General features: G+C 35.8%; 3 protein-coding genes across 3 annotated transcripts; 2 read left to right on the forward strand and 1 right to left on the reverse strand.

Annotated features, from left to right (window-relative positions):
• Positions 1-5,194: 5,194 nt before the first annotated feature.
• On the forward strand, positions 5,195-7,390 carry LOC125208296 (9-cis-epoxycarotenoid dioxygenase NCED1, chloroplastic-like). Its single transcript, XM_048107877.1, has one exon. It carries the CDS (start codon positions 5,292-5,294, stop codon positions 7,077-7,079), a length of 1,788 nt encoding a protein of 595 aa, XP_047963834.1. The 5' UTR covers positions 5,195-5,291; the 3' UTR covers positions 7,080-7,390.
• A 9,567-nt stretch (positions 7,391-16,957) lies between these two features.
• Positions 16,958-20,942, forward strand: LOC125207050 (ubiquitin carboxyl-terminal hydrolase 25-like; the record flags this gene model as incomplete). The annotated part of the gene is made up of 8 exons (XM_048106257.1): positions 16,958-17,460; positions 17,615-17,690; positions 17,784-17,876; positions 18,674-18,760; positions 18,856-19,943; positions 20,079-20,207; positions 20,424-20,558; positions 20,648-20,942. Coding segments are annotated over 7 exons (2,097 nt in total), but the record flags the coding sequence as incomplete, so codon positions are not given.
• Positions 20,943-22,102: 1,160 nt separating this feature from the next.
• On the reverse strand, positions 22,103-24,131 carry LOC125203316 (serine/threonine-protein kinase WAG1-like). The gene is made up of 2 exons (XM_048101632.1): positions 23,532-24,131; positions 22,103-22,918 (listed from the first exon to the last, which is right to left on the reverse strand). The coding sequence occupies exons 1-2, from the start codon at positions 24,123-24,125 to the stop codon at positions 22,196-22,198; spliced, it is 1,317 nt and encodes a 438-aa protein (XP_047957589.1). The 5' UTR covers positions 24,126-24,131; the 3' UTR covers positions 22,103-22,195.
• Positions 24,132-26,152: the final 2,021 nt, after the last annotated feature.

Raw genomic sequence — 26,152 nt, forward strand, 5'->3', positions numbered from 1 at the left:
AAAATATATAGTAAGTAGTTTGATAGATTTATAAAATCAATTTAAGAAAAAAAAATGTATTAGAATTTGTATTTTTTTTCTACAAATAAAGCATAATATTGTTATAATTGTTCTTTAATAATTTGTTCGTTTTCTCTATAGCTTTAAATAAATGAATAAAATATTAAATCAAGCTTTGAGTTTATGAAAGTTGTATTAAAAATGGCAATAGCAAATTTTAATTTATTAGATCAACTAAATCAAATATACTATGAGATTTCATAGATTAAACTATATGGAATATTTTAATTAAACTAAGAGTTCAAATCAAAGCTCTCAAAAGATATGGGAATCTGAACACAAAAACATAAAGAAGGTCGTTGTTGGATGATACAAACATTAAACACAACACCTTTTTTTGTTGTCAAGTTGTAATTAAGAATAATTTGGTTGGCGATAGAATCACAATTAGATCACTTTTCGAGAAAGAAAGTTGGCAATGATAAGGAATGGACAGCGTGGAATATGTTTAATTTAAGGTACAATTGGGGCTTTTTATCTACAATGTAATCCAATAAATGTTGAATGATTATCAACTATAATATTTTATTATATTTTACTATTTTGTTCAATCTAATTGATAGGATTAGTGTATTAGTAAAATAGTTGATGCATAACAAATGAGTCAGCTATAGTATATGATCTATGATAAGTTTTTAAAAATATAGTAGTACTAACTTTGCTAGAAAGTTGAGTCAATTTGTTGGAATTTCATTCAACATCCCATGTCAATTTTTCATGTATTAATAATGTAGAGATCATATGAAATATCTGTTGTTCAATTCATTGATTCAAGAAATAAGAAAATATCGAAAAAAACTGTGAGTGTCCGTCGTCCAAAAGCTAATCAACTATCTGCATAATTATGGAGAGTTGATTAGCTTTTCGACATTAAACTCCGGACCAAAATTGAAACTTTATACAAAATTCGAGTTGTTTAAAAAAATGGAAGTCATTTTTTTTTTTTTTTAAAAAGCTCAAATGTTTGAGCCACAAACTAGAACTAATCTTGAATAAATAATGAATTTGGTGCCTTTGTAGAAAATGAGTCTCAAACTTTCACAATTTGGTTCAATTCAACTTGTTCAATGAGGCTTGCAAACAGTGTGTCAAATGACTATATATATCAATTTATCAAAGGTCAACCATAATTAGATCCTTGCACAATGATATATGACTTTATTCAAATTAATTCAAAATCTCTTTAAGATTATTGGTTACTAATATACAAACAAACGACCAATATTGTAGAAGTAGGTGTCACAGTTAGATTCCAGCCTGAAAGTGGCTGTTTTGTCTAGTACTAACTAACTAACTAATCCATATATAGAAGTTAACTAAAGTTCAAATATAGTAATTAATCATTAATTGTGTGGATTAATTATTCTACATTAATGTAAAGGCTCTTATCGTCTAGTAAATAGTCTTTTTTTATTTATCTTATCTCATGCTAATTGCTGATAAGAGTTCAAAGAATTATCATCTATCAATATTATTATAAAAAAAAGATGTGGTCATTATATCCCTAACTACATCCTCCTAATTTTTCTTGCAAAAAAGTAAAATATGAATTATGAGAAAGTATATTGAGATATTTATATATGAGTTATCCCGTCGGATTAAGAATGATAAGTAAAAAGAGATTAACTTAAATACATAGTAAACCATCTATTACTAATTATTTTTCTTGTAAATTCTCACTCATAAAGTCATATCTCTCACTCTACTATATGGGGATGATAGAAACCTTACATAATTTACATCTATATCTATATAATAGACAAAATAATAATCCTCCTTTTTAGCATATACTAGATGGACATAGCTTAATTTTTTTTCGTTCACTTACATCACATCCTTATCTTGGTAATAACCTAATTATTCTTCTATAAAGCATCTCATTATCCTCTTATTAAGTAATTAATTAAGAAGATGAAACTTTTCGTGTTGCAACAATGATCATTGGATAGATACTTACGTCGCAACAATTTTTTCCAATAGAAAAAAAAGAAAATATTTCTTGAATAGAAAAAAAGTTGTAACTTGGGTGGGGCTTGTGCCTAACTTTTATACGATGGACCACATATATATATCACCATTAATTAAACCAAACTTCTTACACGTCCATTTAAACATTAATTATCTAATTAATGAAATTGGCCAATAAGCTCGGTCTAATTATGCTCTAATTAGTATTCAATTATTACTAGTTACTCAAGAGTCAAGGCTCGACATTAACGTTAAATTTGAAGTTGGAGCTTAAAAATAATCGGTAATAAAGTGAACATCATGAACTTGGACTATTCAATCTATAAGTTACACTTAAATCAAATGAAGATAAGATAATTTTATAGTCGGGTTGGATCTGTCCTTCATCGAACGAACCTAGATGTACTGTTAGGTTACTGATATATTGTCGGACTCCGATAATTTTCTTAAATACCATAATAGATGTTTCGTTTATAAAACTAATTGGTGATAAGTGGAGTTACCTATAAGACTTCTATAATTATTAATAATTTTCTCTTAATATTTATATGTAATTTTGTTCGTTGAATTTGCCAAGGTCACCAACCACCAATTAACATCATGCATGCACCAATTATCTTCTAAATTTGTTTGAAATCACTAACCAATATAAATGGCTTTTTTGTTTGAATGGGTAGTCCACCTCAAACTTCCTCCCACGTAAATTATTCAAATTTAAAAATTATTAAAAAAAAATTATACATAATGGAGTTTTGACCCCATCACATAATCCTTGTCGAAAAACAACACGTAGCTATCTAATTAATTTTGAAAGGTGAGATGAGGGTGCAAGTGTCATAAAGTTAATATCTCTATCAAAATAAGCCCTTTATATTTCCATATAAATAATTGATTTTTGGTACCCTACCAATTAACGATTTTTATATGAGCTCTTTTTCTGTTTATTGCAGTCATCAATGACATGATGGAAAACACTACTACTGCGGCAAACTCTATATTATACTCGTATTAAATTAATTAATCTCGTTAGAGGATATATATTTAAATATGAGTCGAGATATGGTTGTTAATCTATGATCTTCATGTTTAATTATTAAAATAAAAGCTAACTAAAGTTAGTCTGTCAAGAATCCGTACCTAAATTCTTTTGAAATATCAGGAGGGTTTTAACGTGTATAATTAATTAACAAACTTCGTACCAAATAAATAGCTAGTTTTGCCAAGATAAATAATTAAATTGCAACCCAATCTTAATTTTTATCTTGTCCCACAAATTTGTAAACTATCTCCATATAAAAGTTTAAACATTTACTATTTTCTAATTGATTATAGGAGCATATGACTAACTAAGGAATAATATACAAGGAATGAAACCATTAGAAAAATTTAATCATGACTATATTTATAGATACATATACCCACACGCCTGCATAGTGAATGAATTTAACTACATACATAAATATATCCCATTGCCAAAAATCACTTTCATAAATAAGTTTACAAATTACATTACAAATATATGAATGTAATAATAATGAGTAGTGATAAGAAAATGACGGATTCAAATGAGGTCGAGTGGAGTCACCGATTCATTTATCTGCCTACGAGGGTTGAAAATATTTACTATATTCAGCCTTCGGAGCTGCTGGTTGACTATCCACGAGGCGACAACTTCGTTCAACCAATCTAATTTGGGGCTCATTTAATTTACGTTCTTTGTCCATCATCAGTTGTCGATTAACAGTCTATGCAGTGGCGGACGCAGGATTTTGATACTGGGGGGTCCTATTGTGTAATGATAACACATAAATTATATAAAAATAAAATATTCACAAGTGTGAAGTTTAATTTCAGAATCTATGGCCACATAAAACACATCTACCACTAGATCGATCAACCCATAAGATATGTTTCAAGGTTTGGTATTAGTTTTAAAGACACAAATCATGTGGTGTTGCATACTATCAAGACTTTATAATTGTATGTACGTATCTTAAGTTGGTAATGTAACTACTTTTTTTTATTAAAAAAAGTTAAAAGAATAAAGGAAAATAAAAAGCTAATGGTCCAATTAATTATAACTATAACTAACTAACATAGTCTTTTCTTTTCCATTAATCCATGTATTAGTTATTTGTCACTGTCACATTGCTTAATATTTGACATTAGAATTATTGTGGATCATGCACTGCATAACCAATCGTGCATGTTACATTGTATAATAAGTGGAGTAATATTAAAAAAAATGCACGCACACGAATATTTTCATTAGACCATTAATTAATATAGATTAAACCGTTAATGCCCCATCTTGCAAGTAATCATAGTTCACCGCAAATGACTGCACATTCGAAATTTTTTTTTTTTCATCAAACCACATGAAGATGAAGTATCTATAAATCCGACTTAGGGCTTGAAGCCAAATTAAAATCGTCATTACTAATTCATAACCAATGAATTTTATGTTGTATACGTCCCTAAGAGAGCTTAGGGACAAGTTTGTTTAAATCAGAACCGACTATTCATATCCACCAATACACTGATTGTATGATCTAGCGGTCCTATTTTGGTTCCAATTTTTCTGGAACCATAGGCATTATTATCTGTCAATTTCGATCTAAAATTAAGAAAAATTGTAAGTAGTCTTATAGAAAATGACTAGAAGATCGTGAGTTTTGAACCAAAATCGACGGTTCTTGAACCCGGTCATCCCTAACCCCCAAGAAAGTCTTATAGGCCGAATATCCACCAATACATTGATTGTATGATTTGGCGGTCCTATTTTGGAACCATAACAATTGTTATCTGTCGATTTCGATCCAAAATTAAGAAAAATTGTAGAATATTAAAAAAAAATCGCTGAAATATAGAAAAGTGAAATAGTGTTATAGAAAACGGCTAGAAAATCGTGAGTTTTGAACCAAAATCGACGATTCTTGAACCCGGTCATCCCTAACCCCCAAGAGAGCCTCATGGAGTAGTCCTAGTACTACAATTTTAGTCCAACAAGAATTTCTTTATGGTGAAGTAAAAGGCACACATGGTGGTGTGGAAGTTTGAAGAAAGGATGACATGCTCACTCCACCCTTTGATTTATTGTCATGCATCACTTTTCCATGTATCCAACACGTGGACCTTCTTCCCCACAATTCACTATCTATATATACTCTAACCTCTCCCTTCTCTCTCATCAAACACTCAATCTCTCTCCCTCCACACTCCCTCCCCATTATACACACATTCTAGTGCCAAAATAGATAACCATGGCAGCCTCAACTTCATGCACAAATTCTTGGATTAAGCCCAAATTATCCACCCCAATTCCATCATCTTCTTCATCATTGCCATTCACCACCACAAGAAGAAACAACCCCAACTCCAATCACATCAAATGCTCCCTCCAAACCCCCACCCTCCGTTTCCCCAACCAATCCTCACCGCTCTCCCCCGCCGCGCCGCCGCGGGGGAGAGTGACCGAGAAAGCCGATTCCCCGTCGAAACCGCAATGGAACATAATTCAAAAAGCCGCGGCAATGGCGCTTGATGCCGTCGAGAAAGCGCTCACGCACCACGAGCTCAAGCATCCCCTGCCGAAGACGACCGACCCCGCCGTCCAAATCTCCGGCAACTTCTCGCCGGTGCCGGAGCAGCCCGTCCGCCACCGCCTCCCGGTCGTCGGAAAGATCCCTGACTCCATCCGAGGCGTCTACGTCCGCAACGGCGCGAATCCACTATTCGAGCCCGAGGCCGGCCACCACTTCTTCGACGGCGACGGCATGATCCACGCCGTTAGATTCGACGGCGGCGGCGACGTCAGCTACGCCTGCCGGTTCACGGAGACGGAGCGGCTGGCGCAGGAGCGCGCCCTCGGCCGCTCCATTTTCCCGAAGGCAATCGGCGAGCTCCACGGCCACTCCGGCGTGGCGAGGCTCATCCTCTTCTACGCGCGCGGCCTATTCAACCTCGTCGACCACCGCCGCGGCTGCGGCGTCGCCAACGCCGGCGTCGTCTTCTTCAACAACCGCCTCCTCGCCATGTCGGAGGACGACCTGCCCTACCACGTCCGCGTCACCGCCACCGGCGATCTGGAAACCGTCGAGCGCTACGACTTCGATGGACAGCTGGATTCCACCATGATCGCGCATCCGAAGGTGGATCCGGATTCCGGCGAGCTCTTCGCCCTCAGCTACGACGTCATCAAAAAGCCCTACCTGAAATACTTCCGAATTTCAAAATCCGGTGAAAAATCAGACGACGTGGAGATCCCCGTCGCCGATCCCACGATGATGCACGATTTCGCGATCACGGAGAATTTCGTGATCGTGCCCGATCAGCAGGTGGTGTTCAAGCTATCGGAGATGATCCGCGGCGGATCTCCGGTGGTGTACGATAAGAGCAAAATTGCCCGATTTGGCGTGCTGAGCAAGTACGCCAAAGATGCTTCTGAAATCAGTTGGGTGGAGGTTCCCGATTGCTTCTGCTTCCACCTCTGGAACGCGTGGGAGGAGGCGGAGACGGACGAGATCGTCGTGATCGGGTCGTGTATGACGCCGCCGGACTCGATCTTCAACGAATGCGACGAAGGATTGGAGAGCGTCCTCTCCGAGATCCGCCTCAATTTAAAAACAGGAAAATCGACGCGCCGCCCGATCCTCTCCGCCGCCGATCAGGTCAACCTCGAGGCCGGCATGGTCAACCGCAACAAGCTCGGCCGGAAAACGCGCTACGCCTACCTCGCGATCGCCGAGCCGTGGCCGAAGGTCTCCGGCTTCGCGAAGGTCGACCTCGTCACCGGAGAGACGAGGAAATTCCTCTACGGCGAGAGAAAGTACGGCGGCGAGCCGCTCTTCCTGCCGAGCGATCCCGAGGCCGCGGAGGACGACGGATACATCCTCGCGTTCGCGCACGACGAGGCTGCGTGGAAGTCCGAGCTTCAGATCGTGAACGCGGCCACGATGGAGCTCGAGGCGACGGTGCAGCTGCCGTCGAGAGTTCCCTACGGATTCCACGGCACCTTCATCGGGGCGAAGGAGCTCGCCGGGCAGGCGTGATCGGAGAGCGGCGGCGGAGAATTGCCTGAGGGATTGTCTAGAGATGCGTCCCCGGAGTTCCTCCGCCGTGGCTGATTTTGGCGCCTTTTTTTTTAGGGTTTTAGGGATTATTATTAATCAGAGTGTGAGAGGGTTTAAGAGGAACTCTGCTTGTAGCTTTGCTGTACATAGAAAATGGAAGCTCAGCAGTTTTTCTCTTCAATATTTCTCACATTGTGTGAAATTTGATACATATATTTAGTTAGGAATAAAATCAATCTTGTATATGTTCATGAATATCTGTGTAAATCCCCTGTTTTTGCTCTGTTTTACTCCTCTGTTTTTGCTTTTCTACAACACTGAACATTGATTCAAAATGACTGGATTATTATAAATTTTTATTTGGTTAAGGAACATCCCGACATGAAGTCAATATATGAGTTTTTTATTTTTATTTTATAACATCAAATAAAACATAATTATATCGAGACAGCGATAGCTTGAATTTCAGTCGTAATTATGGATTGGATTAGTTTCTATAGTCTTAATGGACTGGGATCCTCTGCTATGCAAAATGTCATAGCAGGAGCAGGAGATATTGACCATTCATTTTTTAAATGAAAAAAAAGTACAAGCATATAAAATTAATCTGTGGCGTAGATCACCACAACATCCCTGCTGTTATGACATCTCATCTCTAGTCTTAATAGTAGTAAAAAGAAAAATACTAATGAGTACAGTGACAATTTCACTACTATTAAAAGCTAATAATTGAATATGATAAAATATATATTATGCGAATATACCTTTCACAAAGTTTGCTTTTTATCTTGAACTTCTTTAATAATGAGAAATTGCACATATGTCAAGTATCACCAAGTCAAAATCATTACATGTTTTATGTGGAGGCAGATGATCTGCCGGTTTCAAGTGGGGTGCACTCCCTCTCTCCCTCTCCACCGTGAACGGACCAATTGAAAATCCAAACCTCAAGTCATACATCACTACATCAATAACATGCTAATGGTTGAATACCCTAACTAGTAGGATAAGTCAAATTGGATTACATAAATTTATTATATTTACGCATGCTAACGACAGTGACAACAGTTATACCGAAAATTCGATGATATATTTAATTTAAAAAGAGCGTAAATAGTCATTTGAATCATCAGGTTTGGTCAAAATATTGTTAACCCCATAAAGTTTGAAATTCGTTAATTGAGTTATGAAGTTTCAATTTTTCTAGTTTATCGCATGGGTCGAAAGCTGGAATCTTTGTATCTCTACAATGAAATTCATCTTGAAATCTGACTCCAACTTTAAGATCAAGCTCCTTGTGATTACACAATGGAGTGTACATTTGTACACGCATCCACGTCAACAAAGATTCCACCTATAATTCGACTTACGGGATAAACTGGAAAAATTGAAACTTCGTGATTTAATTAGCGAATTTCAAAATCTGTGGGATAAACCAGATTTTGACCGAACTTGGTGATTTAAATGGCAATTTACCCTTAAAAAGAATATTGAGCCCTTCTTCCCTCTATGCGACTCTAACCTTAGCCTAAACCCTGTCTTAATTTAATCAAAACCCAATGTATGACCAAACTTCGGTGTCTATAGAAAAATATCCTAGTTGGCTATCTTTTTTTTTTACAAAGTATTTTGATAGCGACTAATTCCTTGTCCTAACGGTTATACAGTAAACAGTGGAGGACTAGTTAAATAGTTTGCTTCATACATATGGGCAGTGATCGAATTGATAATTTAATCTTTAAAGGACAGAGATGTTAAACCATCGTACTAATCATGTTGGTTATATCCTAGTTATTTTTATATAGTATAGTGTGGTATGTACAAATGTCATGATCGTTGTTTGAAATTAGAGATGATGATATTTTTGTCATAATGTTTGTGACATTATACTAAAAACAAAGAGTCCACGAATATGTATCCCTATCTATAGTAATTGTAGCAACATGTTACATCATAACATTAAGAATACTACATTATTAAGAATTTAAATAAATACATGTGGACACAATAAATTCATGGGTTTCCTTTACCATGGGACTGGGATCCAATAGCCTCCAAGTTCAATTTTCCACTTGCAACTAACCTTTTTATCATTCTTAATTTTTCTAGAAATATTTTTCATGCATACAATACGTTTCTTTTTATTGTACTAGTAATTTTGTACTATAATTAGTGCTATTTTTTTTTTTTTTATATATATATATCAACAGATCATTTAAAATTTTCTGATTCTGCTCAAGTCATATTTTATTAATATTTTTTGAATTATTTTGTAGTAGCTTATTTTATGTTTTGTACTAGTATTATTTATTAATTCACATGGCTAAATTGCTTTCAAAGCAACACATGTGCTAGTTGCAATCTTTATTAGCTATCCCCATCTTCGAGAAAATGTTTTATGTTGCTCAAAATTGGTGGGTCTTACAATTTTTGTACTCCATATTATACATGACTCTTGCAATTTAATAATTCTGCTCTTTTACTATTCATATCTCATTAATACAAGTTACATCAACATACATGTCCATTGTTGTAATGAAGACAAAAATCTGAATTTTATCAGCATTTTTGTATGGTTGATTAGGACAACAAGACAAGATGGTGTTCAGAGACGACAAGATGATGGCGGCGCCTAAAGCACGGAGATGAGTGGTGGCGTCTTTGAGAGACTCACCGGCTACGATTAACAATTACTAATAAGATGCGGGGTATAATTTTTCTGGTGACACGATGATGGCCAACGACATGTTGGGAGAGAGACAAAGGGTTATATACGACTGTATTGGAGTATGAGCTAACAGAAGATGGCTAATTTATTTTTCTTCTATGTGTTTTTTTTTTAAATTGTCGGGGGTCCTGTTGACCCCATGTAACAACTTGGCTCCTAGACTAATAGTTGTTCCATAGACCAACACACGTCTCTCCAACGTACCTATCAGATTTATGAAGCTCTCCTTGTATATGCAGTCCCATATCTGACAATATTTGGATGTTCCTAGACATGGTTTAACTAGTTGCAATTTCATTTATGACTAGTCAAGATGTTTATTTTTCCTAAAATAAATTCCAGGTTGTAAGGGAAAATAGCAAGCCATTTTAAAAGATATGAGTCATCGTCATCGTAATAAATTAATACCAATACATATGATCATGTGCCATCGAACTTTCCTTGAAACTACATAGTAATAATATTATAGATGAAATCTCACTAACCTCAAAATAGTAAAGTCTAGCATATTCTAACTTTCTAAGGAATTCTTTACCTAACTTTATTTTACTCCATAATTTATAATTATATATTCTACTCAAGGGAATTATTTAATTAACACTATTGTATAGTTATGATTATATATTCTAATTAGGTACTACAAATGGTTACTATATATAGAATCAGTTTGACTCGAAGATTTTGTAATTTAATTTACAATATATTAATATGCTATGCTACACGAACGCCTAGTTATACGATTACACGCCGATTTTTGCATGCGATGATTCACAAGATGAAATGTTAACATTACAACTTAAATAAAAAATTAGAAAATTGATGAAGTTGTTTTGATGACTTGGAATAAAAAACTAAATTGCATGCATTATAATATTGCATGCTAACAAAATCAAAATTGCGACAAAATATTGTTTTCTGCTTGAATTAGGACGAAATCTCATTTTCACACACTTTTTGAATTTTTAAATTAAATTACACTCCATCCGTCTATGAAAAGTATGAACTATTTCTTTTTTCAGTATATCCCTGAAAAATATGAACATTCTAATTTTAGAAACTCTTTTTCTCTCTAATAAGGTGAGACTCATTCTTTACTGACAATACTTTAAAAACTTTTTCTATCTATCTTTCTCTCTTATAACCAATTACAGTACTATACATTAAAATCTGTGTCTAGTCAAATATTTATACTCTTCGGGAGCGAAGGAAATACTGATAAATGTTATACTTAAAAATATGTGTCACGGTGCAAAATAGAACATTATGTATAGCATATACCTTTGGCTAGGGACTCAAATTAGAACCCACACCCACGTGACAAAAAAATGTAACCATGCATTATATATTCTCAAGAAACTATATATGTATATATAGTTATGGAATAATTGTAGCCTCAAATTTTAGAGGTGGAGTACATCGAATTGGTTTTTAATTAGTTAAGGTGGCATTCCATTTGGCCTCACAATCTTCACAAGCACAAGATGATGACATGTAGTAATAGTATTGTGTAAGCATGCTTATATTATAATGTTAGTACTAGTACTACTATATATATATTCAACTCAAAACCATGTACTACTACATAGGCAAACTACCAATTACAACCATTAATTTTAGTTCTAGAATTTGTATTCTCAAAGTAGAATTATAGTATTACTACGAAATTTCTCATTCACTAATAATAGCAGTGAACTACTTTTTCTAGCTGGATTGGTCCATATATAGTTTCGAATTTCCATGTCAGATTTCACGTTAATTATATAGTGATTCCTGACCTCATTGCACGAGTCACGAAATACGATGATGCAAATAAAGAATATACTACTTCTATATTATTAATTAATATTAAGATTGTCAATTTGGACTTGAGATTAAATTAAACTTGACTCAAACACAAACAAAATGTATGTTTTGATTATCTATGTAAATATGTAATATGACTTTACTATACAAGTGTATGTTTTATAGTTTCATATCCTAGCACTCCCTCTGTCCGCGAATGATTATACATGATAATATATTGTTTGTGTTACATAATCTCATTATTAATGAGTATCAATCGATCGGCCGATTAAACGATAAAAAATTGGTTTATACATTCATAGAAAGGGTCGTGCCAAAATCTGCACCACACATTATTAATATATAAATTAAACTTTCCTAACCTCAAACTCGAGAAATCTGTAACATTCTAAGGATATACTACTTATATAAAAAATATTGATCTCATTGAATTTTTTTTTGCCTCATGATGATCTCTAAAGGGCAGGGCAAAAAGGGTGACATGTGTTAGTTACATATATAGAATCTTGAATTATTTGTTACTCCTATATAATATAGTATCCAATAACCATTCGTGTTACTATATATAGCAACAACTGTCCACCTTATTGAGTTTAGGATTTCCAAGTTTATTTACATAGACACGTGGACTTGATAAAAGTGGCATTTTATAAGTTTTTTCATTATTTTAATCGATATATGCATGCTTTAATTAATTAATTTGGTGGACTACTTTGCCATCGATTTGAAACATAGAGGATAAAAAATAATCAAATAACAGAAAATGTCAGAGATTGATAAAAAGGTGTTGAACTTATTCTAGTTGGGATAAAATTTCATCCATACATTTTGAATTTGGACATGTTGAATTTGGACAGTTTTGTTTTCTTTACAATAGTCTAAGTGCATAGACAGGATAATATCCACAGTTAAAATTCAGAAACCAAACTTTCTAAATTAAGAGAAGAATACAAATTCATCCCACATGATCACTGAATATAAACAAAGTCAAGATTTCACCACATGCATCAAAATGTGTCTTTTTTATTTCCAAAAAGGTTAATGAGATTCGAACTCGCGATACAGTAATAAATGCATAAACTCATCAGTCGCAAATCTATTTGTTCAAAAGTTAAAGATGATTCTCATTTCATCGGTATTTATCATTCTCACTAGAGCCATTTTTTTCGTATATTGGTAAGAAACGAGAATTGTTTTTAACTCTTTAATCGTAGAGATCCATAACGGATGCATCTACTTATTGGATGAATGTAACCTATGCAGTATGATATAACCCATGATACACGAAATTTCAAACTCAAAATTAAGAATATACAGCCTCTATCGAAACAAGTTTCTGCGTCCACCTTCTGACGTCTAGGTCAGCATCACGAATGATGATTCGATGCATCAAATAATGCATGCCCCAACTTAGAAAACTCGAAATTTTGATATAACTTAAGACAATTTTCACCAACTTCTCAAAGCCCAAACACACATTTTACACGTAGATATGGTGTTTTTGATGTTGTATACGTAATGCTTAACTAACTATATATATATTGCTCCATAACTCAATAAAAATGTTGTGAAGAAAATAGGTAGGGAGACGTGGAAGCTACTAGGCCAGAAGTGAAGATTCTTACAAGAGTTTTTCAAAGTGATATAGTACTATTATTAATGTTCTAGAATGTGCCATCCATGATGACTAGGATGTTCGGTTTCGATTATTTCATGTGTTCATATTATTTTATTTATTTGTTAAAGTATTCGAGTTCGAAACGTATGTTTAATTGGTTTTTGTGACAAATGGTATGATCCTCGAATTTGGGCCCATTAAAAGTGGATGTTTTTGCTCAATCATAGTGGGTTTTCATTTTTTATTTATTTGTGTATATTGATTGCATTTCTGATTTTTTTCTCCTTTTAGCAAGTGGATGATGAGAAGTTTGTCGTGTGTATTATGATTATGTTTGTTTACATAAGTTCGTTGATTGCTTTTCTTTTATAGTGATTTAGGATGGATCATTTTTTGATAAGTTGAATATGTACTTTTTGTTATGGTTTATATAGGCTAAAGTAATTCTACATTGCTAATGTACCTCTCATTATTGTTAGAATTTTTTTTGCCTAGTTATTTTAAAGGGGAACTCGTTTTATCAATAAAGTTTCATTTCATCATCGCAGTACAAACATTTTAAAATTGAATGTAGGAGAATTTCTCAAGAAAATCATGGCTTTAGGACCAGTCGACCAAGAGCAAAATTTCTTGCTTAAGATAATGGAAAATAAATTGCTTCACTGCTTTTTTTTACAGTAAACTTGATTGAAGGTCACCTGTGAAAGTTAATACATTTGATAAATACTATTCCATCTTTATCGCACAGTACCTTTTTCGGCCTTTTATGTGTTTTTAACCCGTACCAATCACACCCAAGAGAAGGGAGTATACTCCACACTTTATAATTATTTTGTTCTTCTTCTCTTCTTCTTAGTTTGACGCTATAGAGATAAAATAGTCAATCTAGTATAATTTTTATATAATTGAGAAGATAAAATAGTACTTCATCCGCCCAACTCAAGATGACCATATTCTTAAGTGGAACGGAATTTTAGGAAGTATTGTTATGTGGAATAATGTAAAGAGGAAAAAGGTAGTTGAATATTTTAACGAGGAGAAAAGAGAGAGAAGGTTATTTCCAAAATTGAAAAATAGTCATCTTAATTGTTACAGATATAAAAAATGAAAGGTGATTATCTTCAATGGAGGGAGGAAGTATATAATTTTTTTCAGAAAGAAAATAATAAAAGTTAAAAACTATGAACCAAGCCCAACTATTTAGGCCCAAGTTGAGAACTGTAGCTCCCTATGGGCCACGATCCATATTCTCTCGCCCATTAAGTTTCACTGATAAACAATAAATAAGTACTCCCTCCGTTCCGCTTTAGTAGTCCTATTAACTTTTCTGTCCTCTTTTTATAAAAATAATAAAAAATAGTTAAAGTTGAGAAATGATACAGTAAAACAATAATGTAATAAATAAATAGTATCTATAGACTATAACTATATAAAAAGCAAGTTTTGATTTTAATTTGAATATCTATTGTATGAATTTGAATTATTGTAGATTTAGGAGTGATTCTTTTTTAAAGTGTTAGCATACATTTGAAAGAGAAACTATCTTAAAATTTTTATGCTTTTTGAAACCTACTTAATCTACATTTAAAAAAAACATTGTTCAATAATAATTCTCTACTTTTTCTCGTGATGACTTAAAATCCTAATCTATTGGATTGAGAAAAAACGTTTTATCAACTGAGCTGCGCTTCATCGTCTTCTTATTTTAGTATGTTCATTGCACGAAATGTGTTCAAATAAACAATAAGTCTAATTTTTGAAATTAAAAATTGAAGATAATTTTTAGTAGAAATATTTAGGAATAAATAGAATATATAAGAAAAAGTAGAGAATTCTAGAAGAAAAATAGGATGAAAGTTTAGAACAAATACATATGATATGTAGTCTATATATATGTCTGTTGTAAATGATTTGTACTATATGTTAAGTTTTCGAAGTTTAGTTTTTTTAGTTTTCAAACTCAAGTAATAAAAAAGTGATATATGAAATTAGTTTTCATAAAATTAATTGAACCGTGTATTACACGGGATTTATAATTGCAACGAAACAAATCGAAAGAGCTGTAATATTCGAGAAATTAGAATAATATTTTAGTCATTATATATAGACTAGAAATATGCAAGTAATATAGCGTAATTTAAATACAAATGTTTTACGTATATATTAAATATAACTTGGATTTTCAAAATTTTCAATGAAATTCAAACACTGAAAATTATTTCAATTTAATTCCAATAATCAGGATTTTCAAAATTTTCAACTAAATCCAAACAGTCAAAATTAATACAATTTAATTCGATTTGATTATTCGAATTACAAATATTTTCTATAATAAGAATAAAAAAAGAAAGCAGAGATAATTACATGTTTTATACAAAATGATTTACCTATGTTTCAATTTAGTACCAAAAGTATTAAGTTTTCCTATTTCATACAAAAAGTTTACTTAGTGTTACAAAATAATACATTCCGTTAAGTCCCTACTGACACCGTTACTTTCAATTACATCATACATACAAAAAGTTTCATCAATGTTTCAAATTTATATAACGGTGTTTAAAATATTTAATGGAATGTATTAATTTAAAACAATAATGTAACTTTTTGTACGAGGGTTGTAATCAAATGCTAACTAATTCCCAATCAAGAACCCAGAACTTCAACATTATGTTAGAAATTTCTCAACATATAAGTATTACATAATATTGAGATAGTTTTGGGTTCTGGATTAAAATGTTGGTTTTATTTTAACACGACCCATTTGTATGAAATATATAAACTTAATAATTTTTATACTAAATTGAAACAGAAAGATAAAACATTTAGTATCTAAGCGTGTAATTTCAAAAAATATTTGTACTATAAAACATGTAATTACCCCCTAAAAATAATAACATAGCGAAGGAAAGAAAAGAAGAAAACGCAATAAAAAAACTGAAAATAACTACTAATTGAAAACCTCCAACTCCAGAAAGAAACCCCCTCTTTAGCTCCCGATTCATTTCAATCGACAAAAAAGGGGAAAATCCGACGAAGGAGAGCATCTGAAGTTATGCTTGTTATTTGGGGAAAAATACTTGATGCGCTCATGTAGATTTGTAAGATTTACTTTGGAATTACACAGTTATTGTATTAGTTCGTTGTTGACATTCAGGAGTGGAGCTTTGTAAAAGTATTGTCTAAGTGATTAGATTGAGCTTGTGTATATATTGTAGCTAATGGTCTGGAGGTGTGTAATTTATAGGGGAATGAAGCTAGAAAGAGTCGAGATGGTATCGAGGCTAGCTTTATAGGGAATTAAACTCAAATGGATGATAGCTGTTTATGACTAGAGACATTTTGTTGATGAGATGTTGAGAAGTAGAATTAAATGACCCTGGTTTGTCCTTTTCAGTGGCTAGAGCTTTCAATTGTTGACGATCTTATAGGCGACTAAAAACACTGTCTAGGATTACATTGTAGTTTCTTTATTCTGTAATTAACAAGTAAATTTAACTTCTGTTCTACACTAGTACGGAGTATTAACTTTAAATTGCATTTTTCATGATATTATAACTTTATTTTCATATAACCTGGCCTCATTAACTGGCTATTAAAAGTAACTATAGTCAGCACAAATGTTCTCTAATGTATATAGTTAGCATAAGTGTTTACTGGTATAATGATGAATAGTGGATACTTGAGACCAAAAACTTATAAACACCATAAATATTTATAGGTGACTTTGGGGCAGGAAAGGAGAAGAAGGGTGATTGTCCATTCTGTATATTAGAGAAACGAATTGCTCGCTCTTTGAGTAGTGAAGCAGTTTCAGATGCTCCCGTAAAGATAAATAGCTGTCTGCGTATTTATGCTGAGCATTTTCGCACGGGGAGGCAAGAGGATGCACATGAATTTTTGCGTTATGTGATTGATTCATGCCATAATACCTGCTTAAGATTAAAGAAGTTGCAGCAGCTACAGCGTGGGAGAAATGGGACTGCCAATGGTGGTGATATTGCTGGGGCTGGAGAAACGGTGATCAAGGAGATCTTTGGAGGGGCATTACAGAGTCAAGTAAAATGTTTGTCATGTGGGGCTGAGTCAAATAAGGTGGACGAGATAATGGATATAAGTCTGGATATTTTGCATAGTGGATCACTCCGAGAAGCTTTGCAGAAGTTTTTTCAGCCTGAGGTCTTGGATGGAAATAATAAATACAAGTGTGATAAGTAAGTATATTGGCTCTCTTATTTATGAACATGGATTAGTTTACTTGTCCGTACCATGTTGTTCTTTACTCATATAACTACACCAACATATTTTGCTTTTGTTACTGCTGGTTTAAATTCTGACTCCCTGTCATGGAAACTTGTTCCTGTTTAGATGTAAGAAATTGGTCGCAGCAAGGAAGCAAATGTCGATTCTTGAAGCTCCAAATGTTCTTGTAATTCAATTAAAGGTATGGAAGCTACTGGGACTTATTTTACTTGTTAAGTTTGGTTTAGAATATTTGAATAATATTGTTTCCTTATCTTATTTTTTTTATGGTTAGAGGTTTGAGAGTATATTTGGTTCGAAGATTGATAAGCCCATTGCATTTGACGAGATATTAGTGCTGTCAAGTCACATGAGCAAAGGAAGCAAGGTACATTACTGGATGCAGTTTATCTATACTTTTTCTTCTTCTACATGAAAAGTTACCGAATACCGAGACAAACTTGTAAATATGCTAAGACCCTTCTTGCTGTTCCTCTTTCATTAATTACTATTTCATGTTGCCAATCCTGCAAACTTTTTGCTGCACCTCTTGATACTCAAAAGCTTGTGCTGTACTTCAGTCATATCGATCTCGCACTTAATTACATCATCTTTTATGCAATGGAGGGAATGCGAAGTTCCAATGAGTAACCTTTCTTGCACCTTTATAGTTCCTATATTTCCACCACTTTCTATCATGTGCACCTTTGGTCCAACCAGATTGAGTAATTCAGTTGCTGTTCCACCTCCTCCATTATATGATCTCACTGTCAATCTTGTTTATTATTCTAAATAAATTCTCTCAGGAAACTTTTTTTGGCCATTCATCTTCTCACTTGATCGCATAATCTGGACATTATAATTGGCATCCTTGAGTTTGCTCTGTGGACTGGATTCAATGTCTGTATTATTTACCAGATAGGTTGTCAGTTTAAAGTAGTATCTTCACATTTGATTCAGGATATCCTTATATTGTTTGATAAACATGGATTAAATTTATCATGCACTGATGAAATGTTTGAGTTGAGGCTGTTCTACCTGGAAACTATATCATTTGCCTTTTCATATGTAATTGAAAAATGTTTGCTAATTGATTTTCTTAGATAGGTGTGAAAAGAATTCAATTATCATAAGATTGTTATGTAGTCATTTATCCTGATTCACAAATGATGTCTTTTTATGCAGGATCAACACCCTGAATATAACCTCTTTGGTACTGTTGTACATTCAGGTTTCTCTCCCGATTCTGGGCACTACTATGCATATATCAAGGTCTTTTTAGAGTTATTGCATTTCTTCAAATTGTTTTCTCTTGACTTTAGTTTGTAACCAGAAGTATATTAGTCTGACTTGGTTTGTATAATCAGGATGCGATTGGCCGCTGGTACTGCTGCAATGATACTTATGTTTCAGTCTCAACCCTGCAGGAGGTTTTATCAGAGAAAGTGTACATACTTTTCTTCTCCCGTGCAAAACAGAGACCCCACACTCGGGTTGATGCAGTGGTTAATGGATCTAAGAAACACGAGTCAAATGGCAATAAAATATCAACAATGCCAAAATCTGGTTCTACTGATAAATCTGTTTGTAACAAACAAAATTCCAATCATCTTCAAGAGACCAACAAGTCAACTAATGGCAGTGGATCCTTTATCCCGAAGTCAGGTTGTGCAGAGAAACCATTTAGCATGAAAATTTCTGCCAATCATTCTAAGACTAACAGGTCAAATAATATCCTTACGACCAATGGCACTAAGACACATACACGCCAAAGGTCTGATAATGTGGAGACCCCTGCTAATATGGGAGATCTATCTGATAACCAACCTGAGACGAGTAATATCACTTCACTTGAGTTAAGTTCTTGCAACTCAACTGATGGACAAACGTCCGGTGCTAGTGTGAAACATGTAGACATTCAAGAGTCTTCAGGCCACCACAGTCAGACAAGTGATTCAGTTAAATCTAAGATTGATCATGAGTGTCCTAGTCAGCAGAGAGCACTTAGTGACTCTGGGAGTACCAGTAAGGTCCTTGCCCATGGGAATATGAGGATTGTCATTCATAAGAAAGAGCCCGTGGAGGAAAATGGACGCATAGCAGCTTCGCCTACTTCAGTCGAAAAGGAGAGAACTGGGCTGACGAGTGACAGTAATTGTATGGGTAAAATGTCAGCTGATATTCAGAGTACAGGGGAAGGTTTATCTTGTTTGCCACTCAGTAACGGCAACGGGCCTATGGAGATGAACTCCTTAAAGAGAAGATTGCCGGAAGTAAATGGATCTGCTCACACGACTGACTCACAAAAGAGTGGTAACTGCCAAGACTTACCCAATGGAAATATTGGGGCCTCTAACAACTCATGTGTGAAGAGGAAGATAGAAGATGATTTTCCGTGCATCTTTTTTGCCAAAGATGACCAATCTCGTGCAAGGGTTGAAACATTCAAGGAATCGTATGTCACTTTACTTGAATAATTAAGTAGAGAATTGCCTTTCTTTTGCTAATTACCTGATGTTTCTACTTTGAATTTGCATAATAGAATATATTTATCCTTCTTTTTACTAAATAATGTTTTAACTTACCTCAGGATTGGGAAGGAAGCTTCCATGATTCTAAGTTCATGTGGATGGTCCGAGGAAGTGCGCAGTTTCATGCAGGCAACAAAAAAGTTGTGTCAAGAAACAGGGAGTTCTGCACTGAATGACGATGAGAAGAAGTGAGCTCTCTTGTATTTATAATTTTCTTAAAATCCAGTCTTAATTGTTGCTTTGGCTCCAATCTGGTTGGTTTTCATACTTGACTTTGTTTGTTGATGCATTTGGTTTAGTGGTATTTGTAATTGTACGGGTGGATGTTGTCTTCTTCATTCTCAGTTTTGAGATATTCCTAAGAATACCTCATTAATATATGTGTATATATGGTGGTTGAGCAGGAGCTTACTCGTTTCACAAGCGAAGAGAGCTTTTCTTTCTAAGGTTCCCGAATCACTGAAAGCAAAATTGGTTGAGCGTCTCAAATCATTTAGCCAAGAGAAGCAACTATCTGGAACTTAACCGAGCAAGACATGGTATGCTTCGCACTTCAATGTTTGATATAACAGTGTCTGTATGATCTTATGCATAGTTAGTGTTCATTTTTCATATTTTGGTCTTGCAGCAGTTTTGGCGAGAGTGTAATCTGTTCACATTCGATGAATATGATTGTAAATATTTTGCGGATGCAAACTGAGATAACCCGGTTGGTTGAGTTAGGCAAGTCTTGCTGAGGCGGCGCAGCTGCACAGTTGGTCCAGAGAGAGAACAATTCAATCTTTGTACAAAATTATTTTTGTCCGTAGCTCAATCCTCATTTTTATAGACTAACCAGTTTTGAATACGGTCTGTCGAGGAGTTTTGGATGTATTGCAACTTTTAATGTTATAAAATCTACAGGCATCGTTCCATTTGGTTTTGGTTTTGGTTTTGGTTTTGGTTTTGCTGAGTGTGGAGGGAATTGTGTATACTGCATTTGCTGTCGGTTTTGGTTCAGAGCAGCCAGCTTCGGTTCCAAGGGAGTGGAACCATAACCGACCTGACCCGACCATGTCAACCGGAACTGATTATTCATCGTCAAATATGTTCGATTAAGTGGCCCTCGGACAAGCCCTTTCAACCAAAACAAAAAACAGCCGGCAGCCTTGGTAGCGACGGCAGAACATTTCTCTCTACCTTCAATTTAATCCAAAAACAATGTCAGGTGAAGAGAGAGAGGTTGCTAGTAAGGCCCAAAAAACACCACCAAGAAACTGGACAATCATCAATCATAAAAAAGAAGCAACCACTTCGGTTAATCCGTCCCAGGTGCAGGCTCGGATTTCCTTCTCTTGGGCTCGTTCTCGACCAGCTGCAAAGAAAAACTTAGGTCCTGATCACAGGCGTTTCTCAAGGCAGACAGATTCTCAGACTCCACTCTATCATGTCTATCATCATGATGCTGAATGGGATCTGATCTAGTGAATAGATACAAAATATATAACCTGGATCTATTTATTCCTAGATATTTCTATTATAAATTATCTTCTATTTTTAATTACAAAAATCAGGTTTATTGTTTATTTGAACACATTACTAAAATAAGAAGATGATGAAGCACAATCAGTTGATATCAATCCTATATGTTAGGATTTCAAGTCATCACGAAAATAAATAGGGAACCATTATTGATCTTTTTTTTGAAAATAAAAATAAAAATGGTAATTAAGTAGGTTTTCAAAAGCATACAAATTTACTCACTCTGTCTACAAAAAATAGAGCAATTTGTGTATGATACGAGTTTTATTGTAGAATTGGTAAAGTAGGAGAGAATGAGAAAAAGTAAGTAAGAAGTAGTGTCAGTGGAATAATGATTGTGCCTATTTTTTGTGGACGGCCTAAAATGGTAATTGTGTTTTTTTTTTTTTAGACGGAGGGATTATAATGTTTCCTTCCAAGACATAGGCCACTGGAATTTTGGAAAATAGATGCAAAACTCTCTTTATAATATATTAGTATAGATAGATAGATATAGATTCATTCATTTTATAATCTCCAAAGAGTTTGATTCAAATATAAGCGTCATAGACATAGATTTCATACTGAACGACGTAAATCTCTTGCTATTTGAACTTTTGCTCATTGACATCTACAACTTAATTTACACCAAATATTCACAAATCAACCAAAAACCTCACATCTTGTGATTAACATAAGAGTAACAATTATGATTAGAGTTCAACCTATACTTAGACGACGACCCCTTAACCCTCACAAAATCCCTTAGCCTCTTCCAAATGCACCGCCGCGGCAGCGCTCCCCCCACCTCCGGCGGCCGGTACGTCCTGATCAACGGCCACTTTATCCCGCTAAAAAACACGTGGCGCTTTATCTCCGTCGCACCCTTGGCGCACCCTAGCCTCCGCGCCGGATCCTTCACCAGCAGCTTCTCAATCAAATCCCGCGCCGCCGCCATCCCGCCGCCGTCCTCCTCCGCCGCCTCCGCCGCCGGAAACCTCACCTCTTCCGAATCCGCTATCTTCCGAAGCGTGCTCTCCTTGCTCCCGCCCTTAAACGGCGTCGTTCCGTAGAGAAGCTCGTAGATCAGGATCCCGAACGCCCACCAGTCGACTCCGCTGCCGTGCCCCTCGCCGGCGACGAGCTCCGGCGCGAGGTACTCGTGCGTCCCGACGCGCGATCGCGAGAACGCCGCGGTCGGCTCGGCTGAGAATTCCGCGATGTGAGTTTCCGACCGCGTGTTTCCGAAGCAGGAGTTGGAGGTGGAGGCGATTTCAAGGTGGCGGTGTAGGGCTGGGGAGACGTCGGATTGGAAGGAGAGGTCGAAATCGGAGAGCATGACGTGGCCGTCGTCGCGGAGGAGGATGTTCTCCGGCTTGAGGTCGCGGTAGACGATCCCCTGCGGGCGGACGAAAAAAAAATTTATTTAAACTATATTCATATACTCACTCTTTCCCGTAGATATATGTCATATTTTCTTTTTCAATCGAAAATTTATGGAAATCTTTTTCTCCTTTTTCTTTATCATTTATGGATTCCACAGTTCACTTCACAATTTCAATTACTTCCTCCGTTTCGCCATAAACTTTTCGGCACAGAGTTTTAGAAATGAATATTGGATGTGTTAAATAAATAGATATAAAAGTAAGAGAGAAGAAAGGTAGAGAGAATAAAGTATAAAATGAATTAAGTTGAGAGAATGAAGTAAAAGAGAGGAAAGTATGGAAAAAAAAAATTACCATATAGAAATGACTCAACTATGAAGAAACTTCTTGAAATGAAAAAATGACTCAACTATGGCGAAACGGAGGGAGTACTTTTTCTCCTTCTATCCTACTTTACCAATTCCACGTTAAAACACGTGCTGATCTCAAATTGCCTATTTCTATGGGACAGGGGGAGTATTAGTATAGGGGCTTTTGTCTAAGAATTTGCATAAAATTAGTGTGAATTAAAAAAATTTACAAAGAGAAAATATAAAAAAAATCATGTTTATGTGTGTCCGCCAGTACCTGCGCGTGGAGGTACTCGACGGCGAGGAGGACTTCGGCGGCGAAGAATCGGACGGAGCGGAGCGGGAGGCGGCGGCGGGGGTGGCGGCGGAGGAGGGAGTGGAGGTCGCCGTTGGGGCAGAAGTCGATGAGGAGGCACGTGTAGTGCGAGGCCTCGACGCGTGCGTAGAGCGTGGGGAGGAAGGGGTGGTCGAGGGAGGAGAGGATTCGGGCCTCGGTTTCGACGTCGGCGAGCTTTTTGGGGGTTAGGGTTTCGCGGTCGATGACTTTGAGGGCGAAGTTGGATTGGTCGTGGCTGCGGAGGCGGCAGTGGAAGACGCGGGCGAGGTTTCCCGAGCCGAGGAGGCGGAGGAGGTTGAGGTCGCGGAGGTGGAGGGAGGGGGTGGAGGCGATGGCGGTGTAGTTGGGGTTGTGGTGGGTGCGGTGGGGGCGGGGGTGGGGAGTGGGGGTGGGGGAGGGGGAGAGGCGGGATTCGTTGAAGCTGGAGCGGGCGGAGAGGGTGGTGGCGGTGGTGGTGGTGGTGGTGGTGGTGGAGGTGAAGCTGAGGTCGAGGTCGGAGTCGGTTAAGGAGTAGATTGGGTCGTTTTGATCCATTGATTGGATTTGGTTGTGGAGTGCATGGGTTGTTGCTATTTTATACATGTAGGTGGAGAGAGAGATAGAGAGAATAAAATAAATGTTGATGACGTGTTAGGTTCATGCAACTACGTTGGTCACATTTTGTGTCTTGATCTTCGAAGTGTGTTAGAAATGTATGTTTGTTGCAGTAAAAAAGGCGATTTCGTCACCTTGGTGGCCCCCACACTCCGATCCGACATCATGTGAGGGGGTTCAATCATGGATGAAGGGAGTGTAGTGTGTGTTTACGAGACATGATGGAGGTCTATTCAATGATGGATTTGGGAAAATGCAACTTGTGAGTCACATGCGATGAAAAAGGTTGTTACCGATATTAAAAGACATAGGATTTACGTTGGGAATGGATGACGGATGAAAAAAGAACTGAATTCCAATCTTGATTTCGAAGGTTGAATTTGGTGGATTTTTACGATCTATGTGGGCCAACAGTGAAGTCGGTGAACCCCTAATCAACCTCACTTGAATTTGTGTTATTCGTGATTCATTGAGTCGATCCAACACGAATATATAGAAGATGGGTCACGTATGATAAAGTTGTAAATAAGTGAAAAAAATGTGACACAACATAAACATATTTGTATCATAATCTAAATAAAAAAGTGTGCAATAATTTGTTGAACTAAGAAGTTCATGTTTGTGCAAGAGTTGAAAATAGTAATTTCACATTGGTAATTAATATAGATAACAACTCTAGGGTTTTGAGAAGATTTTTAGTTCATATGTAGACACGTAACATATTAGTAAGTATTACTAACAATATAATGTACCAAACTTTTGAGTTAATTATATATATCAACACACATGCATCCCACTCTCCTCTTTATTCTTTAATCAGATCTTATATGAGCATTAACTTCACTTATTCCACTATATGTATGATGTGTGGACTCCCTTACTTTAATTTTTCCTTCAATCCTTACAAACTTTTTTTGGACATAAAAGATTCCGACAAAACCCAAAGAAAATCTTACTATCTGATGAAAATAAATATGGACAGCGACCATATACAATGAACTGTACTTCACCATTTCGATTCAAAAACACCAATAAATTGATATGATATAACAAATGATATGTGACATGAATTTGACTTCAATTCCATATTAGTTATGGGCTTCATGTATGCTTGTTCTTCAACAATTTACTGAGTATCGATTAATCATTTATAGATTTTCCAGACTTTGTCACGTTCCCTTATTGCATCAAATCTTGTTGCAGAAGGTCGATTCAAAGATAAAAATATAAAATAAGTTTCCTATGCTTTTTAACAGTATTTAAATCGATAAGTACTATTCGTGTCCCCTAAGTACTCTCCAAATAAATTAACTATAGCAAAAAAGAGTTTTCCTAGTATTTAAATGGACTAGTACTTTCCAAATAAACTAATACTCCTTCGTCCACCATCAGGAGTCTCATTTCTTGGCGGCACGAGTTTTAAGAAATATTTAAAAAAGTGGGTGGAAAAAAAGTTAATGGAATATGAGTCTATATATTAATTTTAAATGAAATGTTAGTGGAACATGACACCCTATTACTCCTTCTATCCCATTTTAGGAGTCCCGGTGTCCCACTTTAGGAGTCCTGGTTGGAATATTCCATAAATGGTTCCACTAATATTTTTTCACTCACATTTTATTATAAAACTAATATAAAAAAAGTAGGACTCACGTTCCACTAATTTTCTTTTACAATTCTTAAAACTCGTGACGAACTCTATCGAGACTCCTATTCGCCGACCGGCCGAGTAACAAAAAAGAGGGGTGCACCGGCGGTGAGGAATACTGGGTGACCACAAACCATGTGTTGACACATGGCAAGTAGCAGCACCTTCATCGCTAACGGAGGGGAGACGAACCACTCCGAGTCTACACGCGCGTGGCAACGACGGTTTTTTTTTAGGGGAAAACATTCGGCGAAACAACCCCAAATCCACAACTAACTCTGATTACAGAAATGAGTTTAGGGTTCAGTTAATTTGCGCG

The sequence above is a fragment of the Salvia hispanica genome, chromosome 2 (assembly GCF_023119035.1).
Source record: "Salvia hispanica cultivar TCC Black 2014 chromosome 2, UniMelb_Shisp_WGS_1.0, whole genome shotgun sequence".
Lineage (NCBI taxonomy): Eukaryota > Viridiplantae > Streptophyta > Magnoliopsida > Lamiales > Lamiaceae > Salvia > Salvia hispanica.

Excerpts from the sequence above, each read along its gene's own strand:
- LOC125208296 (XM_048107877.1), top strand. The coding sequence starts at position 5,292 with ATGGCAGCCTCAACTTCATGCACAAATTCTTGGATTAAGCCCAAATTA.
- LOC125203316 (XM_048101632.1), bottom strand. The coding sequence starts at position 24,125 with ATGGATCAAAACGACCCAATCTACTCCTTAACCGACTCCGACCTCGAC. Across the intron at positions 22,919-23,531 it reads TCGAGTACCTCCACGCGCAG|GGGATCGTCTACCGCGACCT; the intron begins GTACTGGCGGAC and ends GTCCGCCCGCAG.